Genomic DNA, 26,619 nt, shown 5'->3' with positions numbered 1-26,619 from the left:
CGCGTCTCGGCAGAAATATATTTTTTTAAAAGGGGTTTACAGTGGCGGCAACGGTTTAGCAGCGGCGGTGCGCTGCTCCTAAATTAATATAGGGGAAACACTGAACCATGTAGATAAAAGGAATTACAAGATGTAGCTAAATGGTGAGGTTTGCTATGAGTCATTTCAGTATAACCAGGTTGGCCTACAGGCAACCCACAACTACATCAAAGTCAAGTAAAACATGACATGTTCTTATAAACTAAGGCCCGTAAGCAGATCGTACAGATCACTCCTCTCTCTGGCTGCACATATCCCTATGAGCCGCTCCATTTAAAATATTCCTAAAGGCTAGGTTGTCTGATTGGGGAGCCAGATAGACAGGGAGCAGTGTTGTGCTCTACTCCTATCCAGGTAAGGCCCCCCTGTTTCTAAATGAGGCCATTGTGTCCAGGCCCAGCTTCTAAGAGCCTGTGGCTGCTTCCCAAAAGGCACCCTATTACCTTAGTGCACTTCTTATGGGTATTGGTCAAAAGTGGTGCACTATATAGGGAATAGGGTGCCATTTGGGATGCAGTGGGACTTGTGCTGAATGATGAGCATGGGCAGTCTTTCTCTGGTAACACCTAGCTCCCTTCCCACAATCCCACAGGCCAATAGACAATGGAAGTAGGACTTGAGTTACCCCCCTGCCTCACCCAACTCCAACCCAACCACGACCCATTCTCTCCAAAGGCTTCTCTCTTTTCTACCATTCTCCACAGTAGGGTATCCGGTTGCAGGAAGGATGGGTGTGGTGCTGTGTTCACATTTCCTTTTCAGGTCTGTGTGATTGGAGTTTGACGGTCACGGTTCTATAACTGACCAAATGAACAGACTGCTGTTCGGTTTCGTCATGCTTGAGTTTGGTTTGTCATCCTTTGATTAACATATTGGCAGAATGTAATCTCCTCACAAGAATACCTAACCTACCAACAAATGTCTTGTGGTATTCTCTACTAGAAAAGTGTGCTGCAGGAAATATAATTCAGCGTTGTAAGTGAAAATGTAATTCCATTGCAACAACAGATTATAAAGCTGTGACACAGAGACTGATGACTTCTGAATTCGTAGCCTCCATTTGGGCAAACAAAACATGGAAACCTTTGCTGCTTCACAGACCCCAATCCACAAAATTACCCCTCCGACAACAGCCTTTCAATATTTAAATCACAGAAGCCCCTGGATGGGTTTCTCCAGCTACAACAGGACAGTTATTCACTGCGCTCTGGTCCATACCAGCCGTCCCCTGTTAAGATTGCGTTGTGTTGAGAATCCATAGATGTATTTATTTATTTGGGGGAGAAAGGCATTCTGCGTTATCGGGGGAGGGATCAGAGTGAGCCTGGAATTGTGCGCGGCGGCGGAATGGAGGAGGAGGAATGTTCCGGGAGCTTATCTGGGAGTGCCAGACTGCATGGAGGGGAAGTGGAGTGTCAGGGAAGAGGAAAAAGCCGGGACACAGAGCTTTCCTTCCGATAGACAGCCCAGAGGATCTGCTCTGCTCCGGAACATTTCACTATTCTATTTACCATTCCATCTCTCTCTTTTTTCTTTCTCGCTCCCCCCCCCCCCCCTTTCTGTATCTGTCAGTTCAAATTTAACCATTCAATGGAAAATACATTTGAAAAAAATGCAGCTTTGTTGATGCACCTTTGGCATTGATTACAGCCTGAAATCTTCTTGGGTATGACGCTACAAGCTTGGCACACCTGTATTTGGGGAGTTTCTCCCATTCTTCTCTGCAGATCCTCTCAAGCTCTGTCAGGTTGGATGGGGAGCGTCGCTGCACAGCTATTTTCAGGTATCTCCAGAGATGTTCGGGCTCTGGCTGGGCCACTCAAGTACATTCAGAGACTTGTCCCGAAGCCACTCCTGCATTGTCTTGGCTGTGTGCTTAGGGTCGTTGTCCTGTTGGAAGGTGAACCTTCGCCCCAGTCTGAGGTCCTGAGTGCTCTGGAGCAGGTTTTCATCAAGTATCTCTCTGTACTTTGCTCCGTTCATCTTTCCCTCGATCCTGACTAGTCTCCCAGTCCCTGCCGCTAAAAAACATCCTCCAGATGTGACGCTTGGCATTCAGACCAAAGAGTTTAATCTTGGTTTCATCAGACCAGAGAATATTGTTTATCATGGTCTGAGAGTCCTTTAGGTGCCTTTTGGAAAACTCCTAGTGGGCTGTCATGTGCTTTTTACTGAGGAGTGGCTTCCGTCTGGCCACCCTACCATAAAGGCCTGATTGGTGGAGTGCTGCAGAGATGGTTGTCCTTCTGGAAGGTTCTCCCATCTCCACAGACGAACTCTGGAGCTCTGTCAAAGTGACCATCGAGTTCTTGGTCACCTCCCTGACCAAGGCCCTTCTCCCCCGATTGCTCAGTTTGGCCGGGCGGCCAGCTCTAGGAAGAGTCTTGGTGGTTCCAAACTTCTTCCATTTAAGAATGATGGAGGCCACCGTGTTCTTGGGGACCTTTAATGCTGCAGAAATGTTTTGGTACCCTTCCCCAGATCTGTGCCTCGACACAATCCTGTCTCGGAGCTCTACGGACAATTCCTTCGACCTCATGGCTTGGTTTTTGCTCTGACATGCACTGTGGGACATGATTTGCCTTTCCAAATCATGTCCAATCAATTGAATTGACCACAGGTGGACTCCAATGAAGTTGTAGAAACATCTAAAGGATGAGCACCTGAACTCAATTTCGAGTCTCATAGCAAAGGGTCTGAATACTTATGTAAATAAGGTATCCGTTTTTTATTTTTAATAAATTTGCAAACATTTCTAAAAACCTGATTTTGCTTTGTCATTATTGGGTATTTTCGCTAAAAGTTTTATGTTATTGATCGATTGACTATGACTTTTCATGTCACCCAGCAGTGCCATTTGCAGAGTTAGCTCCAGGTAAATGTTGCAATTCTTCAGCCATTCCTGAACCTGCGACCAAAAACAAGCTATATATAGACAGTACCAAAACAAATGATTTAATGATTATGTCTCTTCGCAACAAAATCTGCAGAGCTGGGATGGTTGTATACCCAATATATAACATTCCATTGGTTGCAAGAATTTGGTATAATAATTTAAATAGAAAAATTATACGTTTTGAATCTGGCGTCGTTTTGTGTATCAGTTCATAAACCATGTCCCATGGAATCAGTACATCGAAAATCTCTTTCCAAATACTTTGCAATCTATATGGCACAGCTATCACTTTGTTTGTCCTTAAATGAAACTGGTATACTTTTTTATTTATCACGATTTTCTTTAACCAATTTTGGTCTTTAAATGCAGGGCCGACAGACAAGTTCCATACTTTTTTCCCCCTTCCACTTGCCTCTTCCATTTTTGTGGTAATGCTGCAATTAGAGCAGACATTTCCATGTATTTGTGTTTGCTGCATGTGTGACATAACTCCACCAGTCCTATTTATATCATTTACAAAGAAAAAAACAATTAGTATATTTGAGTTTACCATAATATATTTGTTGTATTATTTGTTCTGTCTTTTCTGGTGGATTTATTTATTTTACTAGTGTTTGCTTAGTAGCCAGAGCAATGCTGCCGTGCGCGTGGTCATGTGTTGAATGCAGGACAGCATGGATATTCTTGGAGAAAGTTAAATTTGGAAAAAAGAGCTGCACCTCTTGAATTTTGAAATTTATTTGACAAAGGTAAGTGTCTTAGAAATGGCAAAATATGCTCTTTCAGATACTATATATAAATCAAAATGTTTTACCTTCATGTGACTGAAGGAGGATTTGATAAAGTGATGCTCCTTTCCCTGTATCCGTCAATTACAAGATGTGCCAATCTCTTCATGTACAACTCTTATTATTATGTTTGAAATTAGTTTTGGTTAGTTTCGATGGGCCGGCTGTGCAGGCTGACTGGCATCGTTTGTTTCCAAATTGGATAGAGTCAAGGATATGTCTTTCATTATTCTAAAAGGCATACTGCAACATGTAGAATGTTTGTTTCCCTTACAATAAATGAGATTAGTAATAGAGTTATAGTAAATTTAAAAAATAAAAAACTGTCCCATAAGATATTATTTTTACAAAGTAAAACGTAAAAAGAGAATGGTATCAACCCGCAAGGCCTCCGGTCAAATTATTTGCTGCTGATAAATAGGCATAATACAAACTCATCATTACACTATTGTGTTTCTAATTAAATCAAGTCACCCTCTTTATCATTCAGTTAGGCCTAATTTAAATTAAATTGTGAAGGTGCATAATTATCGCCCATTCATCCATTTGTCATTCATTCAGTGAGGAGAGAGAGACGCATTAGCGCCTGGCTGGGTACCAATGTCCTACAGCACATTGTCTTGGTGGATTAAGTTAAGAATAGGCGTAAAAAATAAATAAAAAATAAAAAAAGATAAAAAGACTAAATACTTTTCTGTTTGCGATTTCAAAATTCGGATAAATGAGCAGCGCAAAATACAAACATTTAGGAAAAGTCAGGGAAGGAGCAGGACATAGCTTTTTTTGGGGGGGGCAGATTTGTTTAAATTTACAAAATCAAATGTCAGTGGCCGTTGGCCTATGGCGGTTCTAGTGTTAAACAACTAATTGACCGATTCTCTAGCGATAAATCAGGGCTGCGTTCTGTACGTTTTTGCATTCTGGAATGTTCAATTGAACGGAAGCGGTGCTGTACTAAACGACCAGTTGAAAAACGGAGAGAGGTTGTGTTGTGGGTTGGGGTACGCTGTCAGCATGGCCATTGCCCTTTAAATACATCACTAATTGCTTCAAGCCACACCTTGCCACACCCACCAAACGGGAGCAAACGTACCTAAAAGTCTGTTAAAGAACATTTTGGGGAAACATGACATTCAGTACAAACAGTTCCCCAACATAGCAAACGTTCAAGCAAACTGAACACACTTTAGATCAAGCCCCAACAGTGCGATGTAGTAGGGAGTTGTAGTTGCCAACAGGCCAATATTCTACATAGTTTAGCACAGCAAACGTGGTAATTAACTACAATGACCATAATCCATTGCGTGCTTACTTGTCCGGTCAGTGTTTAATTTATGCCGGCTATGTTAGGTTAGTGTGCGGCAGACACGATGAGATGGAGAATAGATAGATGAATGAGTGAGAGAGAGCAGTTGCTTCGCGAGGTATCTCTACCTGAAAATACATGATCTAAGTGACTGATAGTTGGTATTCAGCAGTCATACAAGTATGCCTTATTTACTTTGAAGAACTACTAAAATACAGATTTTGTCAGATAGCTTAGGCAGCAGCTCTACAGAGATGATATGTTAGAATTAAAAACTTCAAATAAAAACAATTTAATATACACAACTGAAATATTTTAAAGTAATTTGAATAAATGGTTAGCATGTGATAACCAGTAATTGGCAGTCACTACCATCATGGGACTTGTATTCATTGTTTGATTCTGTTGTTATAGCATTCAACCCACATAATGGATTTAATGTTTATAGATCGAAACCAAATATATACAGTGGGGAAAAAAAGTATTTAGTCAGCCACCAATTGTGCAAGTTCTCCCACTTAAAAAGAAGAGAGAGGCCTGTAATTTTCATCATAGGTACACGTCAACTATGACAGACAAATTGAGATTTTTTTTCTCCAGAAAATCACATTGTAGGATTTTTAATGAATTTATTTGCAAATTATGGTGGAAAATAAGTATTTGGTCACCTACAAACAAGCAAGATTTCTGGCTCTCACAGACCTGTAACTTCTTCTTTAAGAAGCTCCTCTGTCCTCCACTCGTTACCTGTATTAATGGCACCTGTTTGAACTTGTTATCAGTATAAAAGACACCTGTCCACAACCTCAAACAGTCACACTCCAAACTCCACTATGGCCAAGACCAAAGAGCTGTCAAAGGACACCAGAAACAAAATTGTAGACCTGCACCAGGCTGGGAAGACTGAATCTGCAATAGGTAAGCAGCTTGGTTTGAAGAAATCAACTGTGGGAGCAATTATTAGGAAATGGAAGACATACAAGACCACTGATAATCTCCCTCGATCTGGGGCTCCACGCAAGATCTCACCCCGTGGGGTCAAAATGATCACAAGAATGGTGAGCAAAAATCCCAGAACCACACGGGGGGACCTAGTGAATGACCTGCAGAGAGCTGGGACCAAAGTAACAAAGCCTACCATCAGTAACACACTACGCCGCCAGGGACTCAAATCCTGCAGTGCCAGACGTGTCCCCCTGCTTAAGCCAGTACATGTCCAGGCCCGTCAGAAGTTTGCTAGAGTGCATTTGGATGATCCAGAAGAGGATTGGGAGAATGTCATATGGTCAGATGAAACCAAAATATAACTTTTTGGTAAAAACTCAACTCGTCGTGTTTGGAGGACAAAGAATGCTGAGTTGCATCCAAATAACACCATACCTACTGTGAAGCATGGGGGTGGAAACATCATGCTTTGGGGCTGTTTTTCTGCAAAGGGACCAGGACGACTGATCCGTGTAAAGGAAAGAATGAATGGGGCCATGTATCGTGAGATTTTGAGTGAAAACCTCCTTCCATCAGCAAGGGCATTGAAGATGAAACGTGGCTGGGTCTTTCAGCATGACAATGATCCCAAACACACCGCCCGGGCAACGAAGGAGTGGCTTCGTAAGAAGCATTTCAAGGTCCTGGAGTGGCCTAGCCACTCTCCAGATCTCAACCCCATAGAAAATCTTTGGAGGGAGTTGAAAGTCTGTGTTGCCCAGCGACAGCCCCAAAACATCACTGCTCTAGAGGAGATCTGCATGGAGGAATGGGCCAAAATACCAGCAACAGTGTGTGAAAACCTTGTGAAGACTTACAGAAAACGTTTGACCTGTGTCATTGCCAACAAAGAGTATATAACAAAGTATTGAGAAACTTTTGTTATTGACCAAATACTTATTTTCCACCATAATTTGCAAATAAATTCATAAAATATCCTGCAAATGTGATTTTCTGGATTTATTTTTCTCATTTTGTCTGTCATAGTTGACGTGTACCTCTGATGAAAATTACAGGCCTCTCTCATCTTTTTAAGTGGGAGAACTTGCACAATTGGTGGCTGACTAAATACTTTTTTCCCCACTGTAGGCCTTGAAATACATCCACAGGTACACCTCCAATTGACTCAAATTATGTCAATTAGCCTATCAGAGGCTTCTAAAGCCATGTCAACATTTTCTGGAATTTTCCAAGCTGTTTAAAGGCACAGTCAACTTAGTGAATGTAAACTTCTGACCCACTGGAATTGTGATACAGTGAGTTATAAGTGAAATAATCTGTCTGTAAACAATTGTTGGAAAAATTACTTGTGTCATGCACAAAGTAGATGTCCTAACTGACTTGCCAAAACTATAGTTTGTTAACAAGAAATTTGTGGAGTATTTGAAAAACGAGTTTTAATGACTCCAACCTAAGTGTATGTAAACTTCCGACTTCAACTGTAGCCTACAGCAGGCAGGAACCTCCATAGGGGTTGAGGCTATAATTTCTTGATGGGCGATAGCCATATCCTCCCTTCTCAGATGTGGGCAGTGGGAGTAGCATGGATCGGCCCTCTACGTCCCCTGGGGATGTGGGGCCATGCACCTACAGCCTGAACAAACAAATCACTAATGGAGAGGGATTAGTCGAACGAAGAGGGTCGAAAATGAAGTTTACACAGCCTAAAGATACATCACACCAACCCCTTTGAACAACACCATCAAAGTGATTCTATCCATTCAACAATACAGTAGGCTATGTGAATAATGTTCACCACTATCCCTTAGGGAGTCCATTGGAAAACCAATGGAAATGGACTGCCATTGCATCACCTCAAAAAGCCTTAATATACAGCAAATAGATTAAATAATATACTTTAAGTGCTACGTTACATTAAAAAAATTAAAAAAGACTGTCCTTTGGTGTGCTAGTTAAGAGTTGTAATACGCTGGCGTGGGCAACTACCCAGAGGCCTCTGGTGCAGAGTGAAGCATGGCATGGGAAAATGTGTCCCCCCCGGAACAGGCGGAAAATGCACACGCCTATTCCTCAGATTGGACCGTGATTTCAACGGACACACAGGGACAAAAAAAAAAAAAGAAACTGAGGTGCTAGCTATGCTGTACGTTGTAAATGAGTGGTGTAAGCAACTTGCCTTCCCCTCTGCACATCTTTGTGGCATTAATGTGTCAGATGTTTGTCTTCTTTTTTCCTCGCAAGGTGCACAGTCAGTCATGTGAACGGCATGCGATTTACCTTAGATTAAGCCACCAGTGTGCTAGAGTACGGTGGACTGATGGGGCCCCCTCCACGGGTCTATGACTTATCTGCTCCAAGCAGGTTTCAGAGGGGCTGCACTGGCTCCTGCTCACACTACTGGAACTGTCTAAGCCAGTACTGAGAAGAAAAAGAGCCTATCCTTCACTTCAAATGGCTAAATGAGGAGAAGTAGATTTAAGGTAATTTATGCTGCTGTTCATTTCTCGAAATGATATTCATGAAGTATTGCTCAGGTGGTAAGAAGGCTTACCAGTCTCATTTTCTTCCATTTTCAGGGGTGATATTCATGGTGTTCTTTTTTTATTACTGGTAATGTCCTACACATCTTTCACCGGGCTCTATGTAATTCTGGACTAGAGAGCCTTCCCATATCTGTTCTTTAGAACGTGTGGCTAAGGTTGTTAAAGCGTACTGTATTCTCAATGTGTTGCGAGATCATTTCAATATCAGTTTTATTGAGATTTCACATTAGGTTGAATGAAATGCAACAGCTGTAAAATACTAGATTTGGTTACGTATTCTATCCCTTTGTCCTTTAAATAGTCAGCAAAAATCTTCAAACACATTACTATTTGCACTGACATCCAACCCCTAGATGCAAGCACACAGACTCGCACACACACACACACACAATTGTGTACGTGACAAATACAATTTGTTTTTAAAATCCTGCATTCTCAAAATAACAGGCTATAAACAGGGCTGGGCGAGTCAGGGGTGAGTCTGTGTCCGTCTGTCTCATCTACCCTCCACCATCATAAGATTAAACAGTAGACAATACCCATTCCCCTAATATTATGTCAATTCACACAGCACCCCCCCACCCCCTGTCCACTCGAGTGGCTGAGGCTTCGTCCAGTTCTCAGATTAAAGCCCAGCGAGCTAATTTGCTCATACTTCACAATTCCTGCATAATCCCAGTCTAATCCTCACAAACTCGGTCAAACAGGCAAATCTCCAGCTCAGTATCTCCCTGTATCTTCTGCATGCACACACACACCACACCACAGACAGAGTATAATGAAGACGTGGACACTCAGCGGGCCCTTCAGAAGCCATGATCAAGTTTAAGTCTCTATACATCTCCAGGGTCTGGGCTATCTAAACATGACAAACTAGTAGACTGGCACAAGAACAATCAGACACCATAACATGTGTGCCAACAACTAACTACATAACCGTACACCCAACTTTGAAGTCTTCAGGTAAAACAGTGGTAACGCTGTAGAACTCGAGTCCTCAGTGTTGAATTTGAAAATGTTTGTTGTTATTAACTGTGATGGGAGGTTATTATTTTCTGTAACAAATTCAAAATAGCTGAGGTGGTGTGGAGTTGGGGAGACACAGGAGAGTGATTAGGGAGGAGATTAAAAAGGAATGATATGAGAAAGCCAGTAGTGTCACCCGAGAGGACATGGGCAAAATGAATAGACACACAAAATAATAAAATGGACGAAATTCCGAGTCACTGGCAGTGAAGGGTTTGCACAGGAATAGAAAATAGTTGCCGGAGGGTATGCAAAGAGCGTTAGAGGAATTGACTGATTAGGAGTTGGTCTCTGAACGTCAGTTGGAGGATTGCTGGGGGTTTGCCGTCATAATGTATTGCATTTCTATAGGGCCTTTTCATCATACGGATTTGTGAGACTGTATAGCGTGTGTGTGTTTGCTCAGTTCAGTATAACAGTCAAAACCAAATCATCTTCTGGTGTGGTCTATCTCACCACTTGCTGCCAATCATCACAGTCAATCCTTTCTCACCTCAAAGTGAGTGCAATTCAGCAGCATTTCCCAAATGGAGGGTCAGAGCCTACTGATGGGTCACGACGAGTCTCCTGGGTAGAGGCCGAGAAGTTAATATGCTGCATCATGTTGTCAATGGTATATTTCAGGGCAAAGAGTTAGTGTGGAAAAGCCAAACAAGACCAAAACTGAATGGCCCACCCACCTAGCAAACTGTGCTTGATGCCAGTTTAATGGACATGACTCCCATGGATCGTAACGCCCTGGGAAATCAATGGCTGTAATGAACAGTCACTAATGAAGTTTTAAAACGTCAATGAACACTGAGGGAAAGCTTTCAACTGAGAGACAAAATGGCAATGATCACCAGTTAAGCACCATTTGTGGCTGTCTAAACCTACAGTCCCAGAGTATGGACACCCATTTAGCTACAGATCTTATGCATATTTTCAAATCACCAAGCTCAAGGTGGAGAGTTTCCCTCAAGAAAATGTATTATTTGTACAGAGATTGGTTAACATAGTAGCATTTACATATTCATTCCACCCCCCAATTTTTTTTAAAAGTCACGCTAAGCTAGACTGCCTCAAATCCAGACTTAATCCTGATAGATCCTGTTTAGCATTCAGTTTAAAAACATCTACCTCTTCAAAGACATCCAGAGAGATTATGGAAGCTCTCTGCCTGCGGTACGTTGCTGTGCCTTTGTACTGTAGATGCATACAGAAAAAGTGAGAAACCGTCACACGAGGGGAAATTTCTCAATCGCCAGCAGAAAGGGACAATCCAAAGGCAGAGAAGGACATTGGGGAGTTGGAAACGTTCAAAGAGAAATAACATGTGGTATTAGCGTAAAGCAGTGTTTTCCAAACCTATCCTTGAGAATCCCCCGCTGTTCCACTTATTTGCACTATTCCATAACTAGCACACCTGATTCAACTGGTCAACTAATCACTAAGCCTTTGATTAGTTGAATCAGCTGTGCTAGTACTGGAATGGTTCAACTACTATAAGTGGAACATCTAGGGATATTTGAGGAGAGGTTTAGGAACCACTGTATAGCATAGTTTGCAATTCGTTTAAACATTTATTTGACTGATATGCTTTTTATATTCCATTGTTCTTCTTTCACACACAGAATAGTGTGCTTACTTCACTTCAAACATATACAGCAAGGGACGCTACTGAAGCCAATCAATGCTGAAAGGGGCCATAGCAATGTTGACTATAAACAATTGGGGACAGCGATGGGAAAGTCAACCCCAGAGGCATATTTCTTCAAACCAATGCCTTTTAGTGGCCATTTAATGCTGGTGGGGTATTGTCTATTATCAGTGATGACAGAAAATACTTTTGGGCCAAAAAAAAGCCATCAAGCAATTCCTTTGGCAAGGGTCACAGAAATTGTACAATACCATTTTATTTTTGACAAATGAGAAACTGTTTTTGGGAACAACCAACCCACTCGAGTTTCTGAATTCGATTAGTGTTCCATGTTTTATCTCAAAGCTGTAGTCAGTCTTTATTTCTGCGAAAAAGTATGATTTAATTATGACAATTCTCAGATGACAAGGAGGGAGACTGACAGAAATTGTAAAATGGAGATATCTAGGGTGTCCACCCACTCTGCCCAGAGTGGGTGAAAACACACTTTGGTGAGGACATTTCACTTATTTTATAATACATTTCACCAGGACAAATATGATTCTTCATGTTATGAATTGTTCAGTGGGGTCTTTTTAATTCCAAAAAGTCGAATTTCATAACCTAATGCATCCGATAATAAGCACCGAGCTCTGTTGACAGAGTGGCGCAGCTTTCTCGCCAAAATGTTTTGAGGGTTTTACATTTTGGTCCTCTTCCAAGTTGTTTCTGCAGGTCGCTAATAGCTAAATTAGCATGTCACGAGCTGAATTCAATCTAAAAAGCTTTGAAAATATATTTTTTTTAAACTTGCCGTACGCTCAGTGTTCCATTGGCATTTCACAGAGATGCGCTTGTTTTTGTGAGAAGACTTCGAAAAAGAACAGGAACTTCACATTAATATGAACAGCGTATACTAAAATATTAAAATGTTTCAAAATCGATATCTATCTTACCTCTATTATTGTTTTATGTCCTCTGGATTTGAGAAGAAAGATGATGAGTTCAATTAAAAGCCTGTCAGGTAGCCTTATTTCTCGCACAGCACCCAGCCTAGCTGACAGGATGCTATTTTCCCGATTTTCCACCACTTGTTTATTCATTTATTTTTATCTGGCCTCCATTGATTTAGTCGCCCCAATTTTGACCATCCTACAAGAGTATAAACTCCAATACGTTTTGAACGGATTATGATAGAGACATGAGGTTTGAAAATGGTTTTCTTTGAGGATTATCTACACAATTAATATTATTTTATGTATTGGTTGAAAGATGCATTTTTGATTGGACACTGTAAGACCTCCATACTCAACTGGGGGACCGCATCCGGACCCAGAACGGGGTCAATATGGACCGCAGGTCCCCCCAAAAAATTACAAATGTAAAAATATAAAACACACAAGACATGGAAGAATGCATAGAATTACAGGAAATTAGCTTTAAAACAGCAAAGGAAATCTCTGCCCCATGCAAAATGTGTAGAATTGCGGGAAATTTGCTTTAAAACTGCACATTTTCTCACCACCAACAAGAGGGGTGTGAACAGTTTGGGATCGCATGGGATGCGAGGTGGGGGTTTGTTACTACACCGATAAATTACATTAGCCATAGTACTTGAGTACCGCTGCCCTAAGATATCATCTTTCATACATTTCTGCATGAGGAGCACATTATAAATGTGTACAGCACACTGACACTGGGGGATGCCTTTCATAAACAACAATTACAGTCTGAAGTGGGAAAGCTGCACCTCCAAGCTATCATCAAAATAATGACATCATATGGCCCCAGAGCACTGTTGTGACCAAAAACACCCCCCTGGATGAAGTCCTATAATTACACAGCACCATGGGAAGGCTGAGAGAGGATGATTGGAGGGAAGGTAAGAGCAAATACAAGGTTAAGGCCACCTAGTGAAGGCTCACCTACAGATCTATATAAATATATAAAACAAGTAGACATACAAACCAGACACACACGCGCAGTGTGTACACACACACACACACACACACACACACACACACACACACACACACAATACGTGCTTTCCCCTCCTTTCCAGGCTTGCTTTCAGTGTAATGGAGGCCTCCTAGTTCTAACCTCCTGGTTGACCTGAGATGTGCTGATAAGACACTTGAGCTCCAGCCCTCTGGAGAGAGGAGGGAGAATGAGAGGAGGGAGAACGAGAGGAGGAAGAACGAGAGGAGGGAGAACGAGAGGAGGAAGAACGAGAGGAGGGAGGGGGGCAGCGGGGGGAGGCTAGGCTGACAAGTTGACCCGTCTCCCCTGGGGGAAAGCTCTGCTGGGCAGGTAGAGGCTTGAGTGGCATGGACCTGCGAGAAACTACTGGCTATGGAGGTGCTGGACTGAGGACTGACTGTGTGTGTGTGTGTGTGGGTGGGGGGGGGGGGGGGGGGGGGGGGGGGGGGGTATACCGATGTGTGGGAGGTTGAGCGGCTGAGGGTGTATGATGGGAGCAGAGCACAGCGCCCGCGTTACCCAGTGCCTCTTGATCACTTGCTCCTCCCCTCACTAGGAAAATGCAACATCCACTCTGCCCTGAAGGGCTTCACTTAATGGATAATTATTTTATCCACAAGGCTGGCTGCTGCGTTGCTGCTACTGCATACACAATTACTCTGGGTGGAATCGGCGAAGTGTAATTATCAATTTGTTAAGAGTTCAGTAGTTTCGTTCTCTGGAAAACCCTCTGATCTATATAACAAACAGGTGGTGCAAAGGCTGGAATGTGTGTGTATGGACATTCACCAGGACTATTGCAATGCTATTCCTTCCTGCCTGTAAGGCTCTGGTGTAGCTAGCGGGTGCCTTCTAAGATGTCGGCAGCATGCTGCAGTAGGGGGAATTGGCTGATGGAGCATGGGCCTTGACTTGCCGTATGGGATTACAGTGGATTTCAGAGGACATTACACAGTCATTTTATAGCAGAGAGGGGAGACAGAATCAGTGGAGTTTTGCCCATAAGGGAAATCCAAGCATAAGAAGGCACACTTGTCCAATTGCAATTAATCAACTCAGACACCTAGCAATATCACCTGCTCCAACCAGAATGACAAATAGGTGAGCAGGGAGTTGAGATGAACACTGGAATCTTTCTTTCAATCATAAAAAACGTGTGTGTAAGGGGTGTTGGGTATTCAGCTTAGGCAGACCTACGCAGAGGTCAACATGACAATACGACTGACTTATTATGACACCAATTTAAATGGCTTTCATCATAGTAAATGGGACACAATTGTTAAAAAGAGGTCTATCATAACAGAATGGTTAATCAATTACAAATATTCTAATTTATTGGATGCACACTACAGTATATAAACACTTTTCCAGTAGCTCAAAGCATAGTTACATAGTTTGGGGAGGAGAAATGTCAGACGCAACAATAGACTCCCCCTCGTAGCTGGAATCTAACAGACAGCAACAACATTTGTCAGTGTGTGTCATCTCAGTTGTTGACCTGTTAGCTCTTAGGCCACATCGTCATTGCTTACTGTAATGCCTCCCAAAAGGCAGAGAGATACGGGAGAGGATTGACATCAGCAGCCTGTCGGGGTGCGTGAGCTGAGAGAGGAGAGAGTCGCTATCAAAGCAGCTTGACAGCCTGTCATGTCACCCGATAAGCTTGAACGTTTGTAAATAGTCATTAGTAAGCAGATTGTCACTGACCGACTAGATTGTTTGAAATTATTCTGTGGGTTTGACACGCAATTTCACAAGAAATGTCATTCTTATAGGCTTGACATGTAATTTTATAAGACATTTCTTTGAAAATGTTATGATTTGGGACATCCCTTTCAAAACCAGTATAGCCTGTCTATAAATATCTTCTGGCATTGGTTTGGTGTCTCCAGAGGGACATACAATGCCATACTGAGGGACAAATACATTGAGAGAAATAAACATAGCAGGAGACTCAAAATAACTCTCGGCCCTCCATATGCAAACAATACACAATAAAAATGATCTCAGGACAGGTTCTTATAACACGCAGCAGTAATGAATCACTCACTTGTGGGGGAAATAATATGAGGACTAGTATACACAGCCCTCCTCTGCCCATCTGTAGAAATGGCTCAGGCCATTTCCAGAAAGGAAGACGGGGAGAAACAGAAACACACACAGAGCGCGAGAGCGAGATAATGTGTCTTTAAGGGAGTCCATTGGCCAGACACAGCGTGTTGGGACTTGGGAAAGTCACCCACTGCTTTTCTCATGACCCCTGGCCAGCTTGGAGTCTGCTGTTCCTCATGGGACAGTGCATGCGGGGAGTCATAGAGCAGGGGAGTCATAGAGCAGAGCAGCCTGGAGCAGAGCAGCAGGAAAGTGATGTCTGTCTGAGTCATTCGCCTGGGGGATGTCCTGTGTGGCAGAAGCCACTAGTTGGGCTGCGTTTCATTCCAAAAGGTTTCCCCCTCCCCCTCTGCCCACGTTCGCTCCCCTCGGTGGATCAGAGATCACTATAGGTAGGTCTAAACACAGTAGCTCTGCTTGGTTTCAAATTGCTTTTCCTATTCAGTTTTATCAGCAAATGATATGCGATTAAAGGCAGCCAAGGGCCGCTTTAACAAGGGGCGGAACTGCGAGGATGCTTGCTAACGTTATCTTAGCGCTAATGCTAGCTGCCCTCACATACCTGGCCACAACTGTATGAGAGGCAAAGCACACAACAACAACTCGGGTTAACTAATTTTAATCTCCCCAGAGGTCCAAGGATGCATCACAGTGTGAGATCCATGGCCGGAGGCAATACACAGGATTACAACTGTCCACGGTTCTCTTGGGCTCCAGATTGGACAACCCTCATTTCACCTTGTCAGAACAAGTGACATGGGTTGGTGTTCTTTCTGTCAATACATCTGTAACAATAGTCCAGATAAATCCACAATCCCCTGTGACAAATCAAAAGCATACCAGTTGCTCGAGTCCCACACAAGGGACCAGCGACTTCAAATTGGGCCTGTAATCGAGGCTCTAAACACTGTTAGGCAAGCCTCCAGTCCATATTATTTTAAGAAATAAACAATTTGAGATAATGCACAGTTGTTATAACTTTGATAGATTGCATTCCAGTCAAATGTAAATGACTGGGGGGGACGGGAGGGATGAACTCAACGCACTGCAGCAAACACAGTAGAGGGAGGAAACAAACAACCGCGTCATACGATGAAGACACGCCAGGCAGAGTCGTGTTCATTAGGCACCAAAGGGAAGAAAATGGACTGAAACAGGGAGGGACTACCTAGACTTGTCCAATAAGAAACATTTATTTCGTTTTGCGTTGCGTGTCCTAATGATCACTACCCAGGCTTTAAGGCATGCCGTATTTTGATGAGGGACGGACACTTGGCTGCCCTCGAGCCAAAACAACACGCTGTGGACTGACATGTTGCTAAAATAAAGTCCTGAACCTTCCTCACTATTAAAAACGACACTGAATTCTAGAGAGTAGGTGAAGTGGGAATGATTACCCATTACACTCTTCCTCAGGCACGCCTTTCCTCTCCTGGAGCCCAGAAGGATCCATGAAGCCCATATGGGATGACCTTGCTAAATAAGTCAGTCCTTTGTAGAGCACACCTTGAAAAAAAATTAATATATTATCTTCCCAGGGATGGTGTGTCTGGAATGGAAGTACAGAGATTGGCTCTCAGATAAGGTGGTCTCCATACACCATGGTTGTGAACAACCGGTTCGATAAGGGACATACGGGACCAGCAGCTTCACACAACCCAAAGCCTGTCCTCTGTTTCCCCCTAACTAATGGTCTGTGATCTCACACACAGAACACATACAACTTCATTGCTCATATGACGTAATTGTCTAGAAACAGAGGAGTGATAAACTATGCTGGCAGAACATTAATGAGTATAGTCATTATCTTTAGCTGGGTAATATTTGCATTTGCACTGTCAGTTTATGTTAGGACTGTATTGGTGTCATCATCTAGCGTGTTGTTTCTTCCATCTCATCTTAACTTGGTCTAACAAGTATAGCTTTTTGATTTTAAATCCTTTATTGTCCATTAAAACTGTTATAAATTTGAGAAAGTATAAGGTAATATTAAAATTGGGTCTAATTATTCAATAAGTATTTTTTCCATTAATTACCAGTCCAAATTATCAAGATAACCCTGAACCACCTCTTGCGATCCGACTGAAAGAGCAAAAAGCTTTCAACTGTAACAACACTTGTACAGCTTTCCTTTGAACCACCCCTACCCACTCCTGTAATTAGGAAAATCAAGTCCAGGCACATCAAGTACAGAGACTTTTTATATAAAAACACATTTCTTCAGTAATGAGATTCAGTAAAGTACTGGAAACAATACAAGGTCATTTTAAACAATTACAACACATAATTATGTACTCAACCAATAGAACTGAGACTAATGGCATTCAAATGAGCAAAACCAAAATGACTAGGCTCAGACTTGACTAGACAATCCTAATTGATTTAGGGATCTCAGGACAACGTAACTAACACCATGCAATACATGGTCCTATTAAACATCATTACTGTATGTTTTATAGCGCCTGACATGACAACATGTACTGTTGGCTGCTGTGTTGAGAGAACAAAGGGCATGGTAAAGTTTAAAATTAAACAAACTGTCATTTCCATGTAAAAGCACCCATGAGCACCAACATGAAGTTTATAGGATCATATCAAATTTGATAACAAATGAAAGCTAAGAGTCTATATTTTGGGGAAACGAAGTCATAGATACGTTTTTTAAAATAATAAATACACACACACACACACACACACACACACACACACACACACGCACACAACCATTCAAAAGTTTGGGGTCACTTAGAAATGTCCTTGTTTTCAAAAGAAAAGACGTTTTTTTGTCCATTAAAATAACATCAAATTGATCAGAAATACAGCGTAGACATTGTTAATGTTGTAAATGGCTATTGTAGCTGGAAACGGCTGATTTTTTTATGGAATATCTACATAGGCGTACAGAGGCCCATTATCAGAAATTAAAATATTAGAAAACCCTTTTGCAATTATGTTAGCACAGCTGAAAACTGTTGTGCTGATTAAAGAAGCAATAAAACTGGCCTTCTTGGGACTTGTTGAGTACCTGGAGCATCAGCAATTGTGGGTTCGAGTACAGGCTCAAAATGGCCAGAAACAAAGAACTTTCTTCTGAAACTCGTCAGCCTATTCTCTTCTGAGAAATGAAGGCTATTCCATGCGAGAAATTGCCAAGAAACTGAAGATCTCGTACAACGCTGTGTACTACTCCCTTCACAGAACAGCGCAAACTGGCTCTAACCAGACTAGAAAGAGGAGTGGGAGGCCCCGGTGCACAACTGAGCAAGAGGACAAACACATTAGAGTGTTTAGTTTTAGAAACAGACGCCTCACAGGTCCTCAACTGGCAGCTTCATTAAATAGTACCCGCAAAGCACCAGTCTCAACGTTAACAGTGAAGAGGCGACTCCGGGATGCTGACCTTCTAGGCAGAGTTGCAAAGAAAAGGTCATATCTCAGACTGGCCAATAAAAAGAATAGATTAAGATGGGCAAAAAAACACAGACAGTGGAAGATTGGAAAAAAGTGTTATGGACAGACGCATCGAAGTTTGAGGTGTTCGGATCACAAAGAAGAACATTTGTGAGACGCAGACCAAATGAAAAGATGCTGGAGGAGTGCTTGATGCCATCTGTCAAGCATGGTGGAGGCAATGTGATGGTCTGGGGGTGCTTTGGTGGCAGTAAAGTGGGAGATTTGTACAGGGTAAAAGGGATCTTGAAGAAGGAAGGCTATCACTCCATTTTGCAACACCATGCCATACCCTGTGGACGGCACTTGATTGGAGCCAATTTCCTCCAACAACAGGACAATGACCCAAAGCACAGCTCCAAACTATGCAATAACTATTTAGGGAAGAAGCAGTCAGCTGGTATTCTGTCTATAATGGAGTGGCCAGCACAGTCACCAGAGCTCATCCCTATTGAGCTGTTGTGGGAGCAGCTTGACCGTATGGTACGTAAGAAGTGCCCATCAAGCCAATCCAAATTGTGGGAGGTGCTTTAGGAAGCATGGGGTGAAATCTCTTCAGATTACCTCAACAAATTGACAACTAGAATGCCAAAGGTCTGCAAGGCTGTAATTGCTGCAAATGGAGGATTCTTTGACGAAAGCAAAGTTTGAAGGACACAATCATTATTTCTAACCTTGTCAATGACTACATTTCCTATGCATTTTGCTATATTTCCTATTCAAACTCATTTCATGTATGTTTTCAGGGAAAACAAGGACATTTCTATGTGACCCCATACTTTTGAATGGTAGTATATATTTACGATTTTCCATTATAAAAAATTGGAATAAGCAAAGGATTGGATTTCTGGTCACACAGATGGAAAATGGGTCTTAAGAAACATCTACTAGAAAAAGTATTTAAACGGTATTAGAAATACACCAAAACGCAATAATGTTGAAGTAAAGGCCCCTGCCAACTAATATCAACATTTATATTTAGTTTATCAGAAATGATTTGCCTTCTGTAAGTTTAAGAAATATTGCCTAGTGTCTTGTCATTCTGTTACCAAAAACCCACATATCTTTAAGATATTTTCTAATTTCTCTCCCTCATGAAGGAGGATTATGAAAGTTCACAGAAGTAACAAGTAAAAGGTAGACCTACCAATTAGTTAGTTTTAACTGATAACAATTTAGTTTATGAATTAAGTGATTAAAAACACATCACTCTGTTACCAAAAATCTGTAACAGAATGACTGCAATTAAATTGGCCACAATGGGAAATCATAGCAGTCACAAACCACAGTTGCAGTAGAGCACAGTACAGTAGAGCACAGTACAGTAAAGTAGAGTAGAGTATAGTTTAGTGCAGCAGAGCACACGAGTAGAGTACAGTATAATGTAATATACTCTACTCTTCTTTACTGTACTCTACCATGCTGTACTGTGACGTCCAAACTTGTTAAACATAGACATTTATGATTGGTACAGATTTGGTCCGGTCTGGCCAACCAAATTTGGTTTTGTTTAGAGGCAGAGCTCATCAGAATAATAACAAGTGTGTAGAATAATACCCAAACATGCAAAGGAGGATATTACATGTTATACCTTTGTGTACCTATTCAGGATACATCCTCATGAAGTGAATGACATTCATATCCATAATTATGCATTTATAGATCTGTATAGTACAGATCAAGGACCCATGATGTCATTCTGCTACTGTCATTCTGTTACTGGGTGTTGATCCACTTCACTTACTGCAGTTCAATAAACAAAATATAATTTTTTCAAGCTCAAGTTGTCATATCATAGCTCACAGTGCATTCTTTCTGCAGACATCTTTGAATCTTAATATTGAGAAAATATTTAACAGAGTTTTTGGAAAACGTGCTCACATAAAAAAACAGTGGGAGATTTTGTAATTCTGTTACCAAACTTTGCATCTGAAATGTTCCTCAAGTAAATGTATTTTAGTAACATTTTCAGTGGCAACTGTTAAAAGTAGACTTCTGCATATAGGTGTACGGTTTGTTAAACTTTGCAATCCATGGTTTTTGCTTGGCATACATTTTAATGTGAAAAGTGAATCTCAGCATCACTCTGTTATCGTGGAATTGCCCAAACCTAGATTCTAAAAGGTCCAACTGAGCAAGAAGCTGCGATGAAAAGAACAACAATGCTGGTTACTGGCTTGATGTCATATTAATGGCATTGGGTGCCACACACTTGCTGTGCAGCAGTGTGTTTACAATACTCATTAGTCTAATGTAGCCTACTTTAACTCCAGACTTCAGTTCCAAGACACTAGTTTTCCCAACTTCAACACACACAAAACAAATTACCAGGGATTCACTCCCCCGCCCCATTACCCAAACATTTGATTGAAAAGGCAACAAAACACAACCACGGGTTATCCTGTTTTCAAGAAGACAATTCATTTAATTTCATAACTAATTATTAAACAACACAGCCATGGGGATGAACGTATGCTGGGAGAATTAGCTTTCTTCCTGTTAGCAAGACGCTATTCTCAAATATTTCCTCCCATGCCTTGGCCCCTCCGTCTTAGGGGACACACCTGCTGTAGACTGTTGGTGAGTCAAACAGATAACTCATTTATAAGTCAGATGGGTTATTGTTCAGCTACCGAGCAGTATTTTCTGCACGTCGTACTCAAGATAAGAGAGTGTGAGGATAGATTGCACTAAACTTGTGTCAAGGAATGATTCCTTAGAATACTCATTATTATTTGAAATACTATTTGGCAATGCCACACCCTGATAAGGTGAAATAAGCTAGGATGAAATTGCCAGCATCAGCATGTGATTGTTTTGGAAACAAAACACTTAAAAGGGCAGAGGATCCTAGGACAGATGATGTGGGAAAGAGATCTGAAGTTCCCACTATATCCAGTGTATACTTTGGTTCTTACTGGAAAAAGAATGTCACTAGTTAAAATGTACAATGTCTGAAAATTCTTTGTCAAAATCTAAAACATAGAAACAAATGGCAGTGTTAGACTATTTCTACATGACATTGTCCATAAACACTTTATATAAAACATGATTAAATTGTAAGAGAAATGTCATTATGAACAACATACTTGATGTTAGAATGCTTGATAGTGTGATATGAAACAAGACTTTGCTAAACAGAGTTAGCCCACTGTTCAGGCAGTGTCTGTCCATTTTAGAATAAAGGGATTATTCCTCCCTGGTCAACATAATTATGTGTAACACACTTGTTTCAAATCCCATTGAAAACGAACAGGTGTTTCATGTTTAAATCCCCATGTCAAGTACGGGTAATGAATCGTCTACTACTCCACAACAAAATTTCACCGTCTTTTAGGTCAAGTTTTGTACTGTCATTCTGAGGCACCTAGAACATTGTTTTATGTTGTCGGTGTTGTCAGCTCGAAGAAAATGTTGGTTGGTTACAAACACCTTGCATCCACATATAGCCTATTAAACAATAAAACCATTACTTTTGAAATAAGAAATTGCGTTATTTCAAACTCAAAATGACTATTGTCTTACCTGTAAAAAACAAGAGAAATGTGAACGACAGCAAGGTGCGAAGTTTCCTCGAAGGATACATCTCCATAGTTCAGCATGCGCCTTCTGTTTGACCCACAGTCGCTGTTTCCAGTCTTAATGTATACAGTGTCTCCGTTATCTGTGTGCAATTTCGCCTCGGGCACTTCCTTGAACCGCCAGAGAAAAGACAAGGGGTATCGAGTGGGCAAAGTGACATTATCCTGAGTTAAATCATCTCGTTCTCAGCAGCAGTTAACGTGAGAGTGATAAAGCCTCGCGTTGGCATTTAGCGTTGCGCGCAAATAATTATTCCAGCAGCCAACTTTGGCAAGTCTTTTCTTACAAAAATGTCTTCGTCGACTTTCCCGTTTATGCTTCGGTCGGCGTCAAAAACAGAGAAAGTTGTCATCTACACCTCAACAACCGACACCTGTGCACATTAGCAAGGTCCCTCTCGAAATCATGCACACCTACAGGTATAGTGGTTCTATTCCCAAATAAAGAAACAGTAAGTTAACTATTTCCAAAGAGAACCTTGGTACATTGATTACACATTATTTATAGTATATTGCACAAATAGGATACACATTATATATGTTATTAGCTGATAAAGTGTAGAAATAGGCTACTGTTGGAGGCTAGTGGAAAAGGCCTTATTCAGTTCATAGACACATGCATTATTTATTTAGCTAGAGAGCTATTACTGGACATTACTATCTAGACAGCATACACACCTGTTGTGTGTGCTGAGATCCAAATAAAGAACACAATGGGGGCTGGCTATGATACAGTATGATGACAGTCAACTCCTTTAAAAAAATAGTGACTTTTTACAAATGACTACAATGTAACAAATCAGCTGATAAAGCTTTTCAGACAATGGCCATGGTTAGCTCATATGTTGATATACACATTGAGTCTAATGCATAAGTGTGCAATCTAGCCAATTCCAAAACGATCTAGTCTACCTCTTTTCTTTCCCTCTCTCGAAACTGCAGTTCATGTTCTATTGCTCCTTTAGATCTCTCGGCTGGCTAATGCAAAGAAACAAGCCTTGGTGGCTTGTCAAGAGAGCTTTGGCATCCCCAGCACATAGTAGGCAGCGTGGAAGTGGAGAATGTAGACAAGCCCAGCCCTTAGAGGTGAATACCTGACTCACTCTGCTTTCTCAGAGGCTGGCCGGTTGCCATGGAAATACTGGTGAGGCTAATGCAGCAATATTACTAAATTATTAGAGTCCAACAAGGCTCACTTCTGTGAATAAATCCAAGGCTACTGGGTCGCATCTATACGTATAAAGAGTTGGCAATGTTGCCAATGGATTACATTGGGACCTCCCCTGAATTGCTACATTCCGAGGGTGGGTGGTTGTGTCAAGGACCATGAGCACTGTCTGAAAAAAACCTGAATGTGTAGGCCCCTAGACAGAAAAGGCCTATATGTTGATACATTTTTATATTCACGTTCAGACTATTTTTGATTATGCTCATTTGCAACAATGCAATTGCCTCGAAGCCGATTTCTCTACATATAGGCTTACTAGAATATCTTGTAGTTAGTAGATGTGAAGCCCATGCAGGCTATAAAGCAGGGCTGGTCCTAGCCTTTTGGGGGCCATAAGCGAGATTTGGGGACCCCACGTAGTGTTTAAGTTAATTTCTGCAATTGAGAACATGTTTTCAATTTTAAAACATATTTCATGCAATTCTACCCATTTTGCCATGGGGCAGAGAAAAATGTGCAGTTTTACAGCTAATTTCCTGAAATGTGACCCCTTTTACCATAGGATGGAGAGAAATGTTTGCCTTTTTAAAGCTAATTTCCTGCAATTCTACACATTTTGACATTACTTATGACATGTTAATATGATATCTGAGTGAGAGTGACTAACAAAATCAATGGGGGCCCCATGGAGGTGTACCCGGTCATTATTTGGCCATGATTACTGTAAGTTTAGATAGCTGGCTAGAATAATTTACCAATCCCCCCAAAAAAAATTGCTGACATGTCTAATTGAGTGACTGTCTGTAAAACTTGTCCAGCAATTTTTTTGTAGACATTTAGAAAGTGTGCATAGAAAATACATGCAACAATTGCCTGTTACGGTGCGATGCCATTTAACTATCTTGTGTCGATAAAACAGCTGGAAGTAATGACGTCAATTATTTTTTTTTAATAAGCAAAAACCTAGCGTCTAATAAAAATTACGTGGTTGAAGTGCTTCCATTACACATAAGGGCAAATTGCGCATGAATACATTTGCAACAGCCTGTATGCCCTCCCACCTATCTGTTTCATGTCTCAGGTAGCCCGTGAAAGCCAGCATACAGTGAGGGAAAAAAGTATTTGTCCCCTGCTGATTTTGTACGTTTGCCCACTGACAAAGAAATGATCAGTCTATAATTTTAATGGTAGGTTTATTTGAACAGTGAGAGACAGAATAACAACAAAAAAATCCAGAAAAACGCATGCCAAAAATGTTATAAATTGATTTGCATTTTAATGAGGGAAATAAGTATTTGACCCCCTCTCAATCAGAAAGATTTCTGGCTCCCAGGTGTCTTTTATACAGGTAATGAGCTGAGATTAGGAGCACACTCTTAAAGGGAGTGCTCCTAATCTCAGTTTGTTACCTGTATAAAAGACACCTGTCCACAGAAGCAATCAATCAATCAGATTCCAAACTCTCCACCATGGCCAAGACCAAAGAGCTCTCCAAGGATGTCAGGGACAAGATTGTAGACCTACACAAGGCTGGAATGGGCTACAAGACCATCGCCAAGCAGCTTGGAGAGAAGGTGACAACAGTTGGTGCGATTATTCGCAAATGGAAGAAACACAAAAGAACTGTCAATCTCCCTCAGCCTGGGGCTCCTTGCAAGATCTCCCCTTGTGGAGTTGCAATGATCATGAGAACGGTGAGGAATCAGCCCAGAACTACACGGGAGGATCTTGTCAATGATCTCAAGGCAGCTGGGACCATAGTCACCAAGAAAGCAATTGGTAACACACTACGCCGTGAAGGACTGAAATGCTGCAGCGCCCGCAAGGTCCCCCTGCTCAAGAAAGCACATATACAGGCCCGTCTGAAGTTTGCCAATGAACATCTGAATGATTCAGAGGAGAACTGGGTGAAAGTGGTGGTCAGATGAGACCAAAATCGAGCTCTTTGGAATCAACTCAACTCGCCGTGTTTGGAGGAGGAGGAATGCTGCCTATGACCCCAAGAACACCATCCCCACTGTCAAACATGGAGGTGGAAACATTATGCTTTGGGGGTGTTTTTCTGCTAAGGGGACAGAACAACTTCACTGCATCAAAGGGACGATGGACGGGGCCATGTACCGTCAAATCTTGGGTGAGAACCTCCTTCCCTCAGCCAGGGCATTGAAAATGGGTCGTGGATGGGTATTCCAGCATGACAATGACCCAAAACACACGGCCAAGGCAACAAAGGAGTGGCTCAAGAAGAGGCACAGTCTCCAGACCTTAATCCCATAGAATATCTGTGGAGGGAGCTGAAGGTTCGAGTTGCCAAACGTCAGCCTCGAAACCTTAATGACTTGGAGAAGATCTGCAAAGAGGAGTGGGACAAAATCCCTACTGAGATGTGTGCAAACCTGGTGGCCGACTACAAGAAACGTCTGACCTCTGTGATTGCCAACAAGGGTTTTGCCACCAAGTACTAAGTCATGTTTTGTAGAGGGGTCAAATACTTATTTCCCTCATTAAAATGCAAATCAATTAATAACATTTTTTTCTGGATTTTGTTGTTGTTATTCTGTCTCTCACTGTTCAAATAAACCTACCATTAAAATTATAGACTGATCATGGCTTTGTCAGTGGGCAAACATACAAAATCAGCAGGGGATCAAATACTTTTTTCCCCTCACTGTAGATAGAATGCAATAATTGACAAATATTTTCTAAATTGTAATAATTCTCATATGCCAACATATTGCCACAGTCCATATGTTGAAATAATTGTATGGTGAAACTTGCCAGCCAACCAGAAAAGCAAGGTGAAGCAAATCAGGCATTCTTGAAAGTCAGGACAATCCTTGTCCTGCAAAGAAACATTTGTTTTTATAGTTTACATTTTTTATTTTGCAAGCAGTAGGCCTAGGCATTTAGAATGAAATGTAGAGTGCAGCTTTATAGTTATGTAATGACATCAAGTGCCCTGCATACATTCAAAATTATTCAGCAATCATTATGTGACAATAAAGAAAGTCAGACAAAAGAAAAATCCAATGGAATGGCATCAAACCATGTTCTATGTTACATTACCACGAGCCCGTCCTCCCAATTAAGGTGCCACCAACCTCCAGTGGTCCCTACTTCTGTTTTTCTAGGGGAAACAGAAGTTAGGTTGTAAATACTGTATCCCT

General features: G+C 41.6%; 1 protein-coding gene across 2 annotated transcripts in view; it reads right to left on the bottom strand.

Annotated features, from left to right (window-relative positions):
* LOC311136547 (endothelial cell-selective adhesion molecule-like) overlaps positions 1-22,364 on the bottom strand; it is a 68,715-nt gene extending 46,351 nt beyond the window's left edge. For both annotated transcript variants that reach the window (XM_084170714.1, XM_084170715.1), the window contains exon 1: positions 22,229-22,364. In XM_084170714.1, the coding sequence (XP_084026840.1) occupies positions 22,229-22,295 (67 nt within the window). In that variant the 5' untranslated portion in view covers positions 22,296-22,364. The remainder of the gene's footprint in view (positions 1-22,228) is intronic.
* Between the last annotated feature and the right edge of the window lie 4,255 nt (positions 22,365-26,619).

This window comes from Coregonus lavaretus (assembly GCF_964263955.1).
Source record: "Coregonus lavaretus genome assembly, chromosome: 10".
Classification (NCBI taxonomy): Eukaryota; Metazoa; Chordata; class Actinopteri; order Salmoniformes; family Salmonidae; genus Coregonus; species Coregonus lavaretus.
Note: the sequence above shows the minus strand (reverse complement) of the source record. Positions and strands in the feature narration are given on the sequence as shown.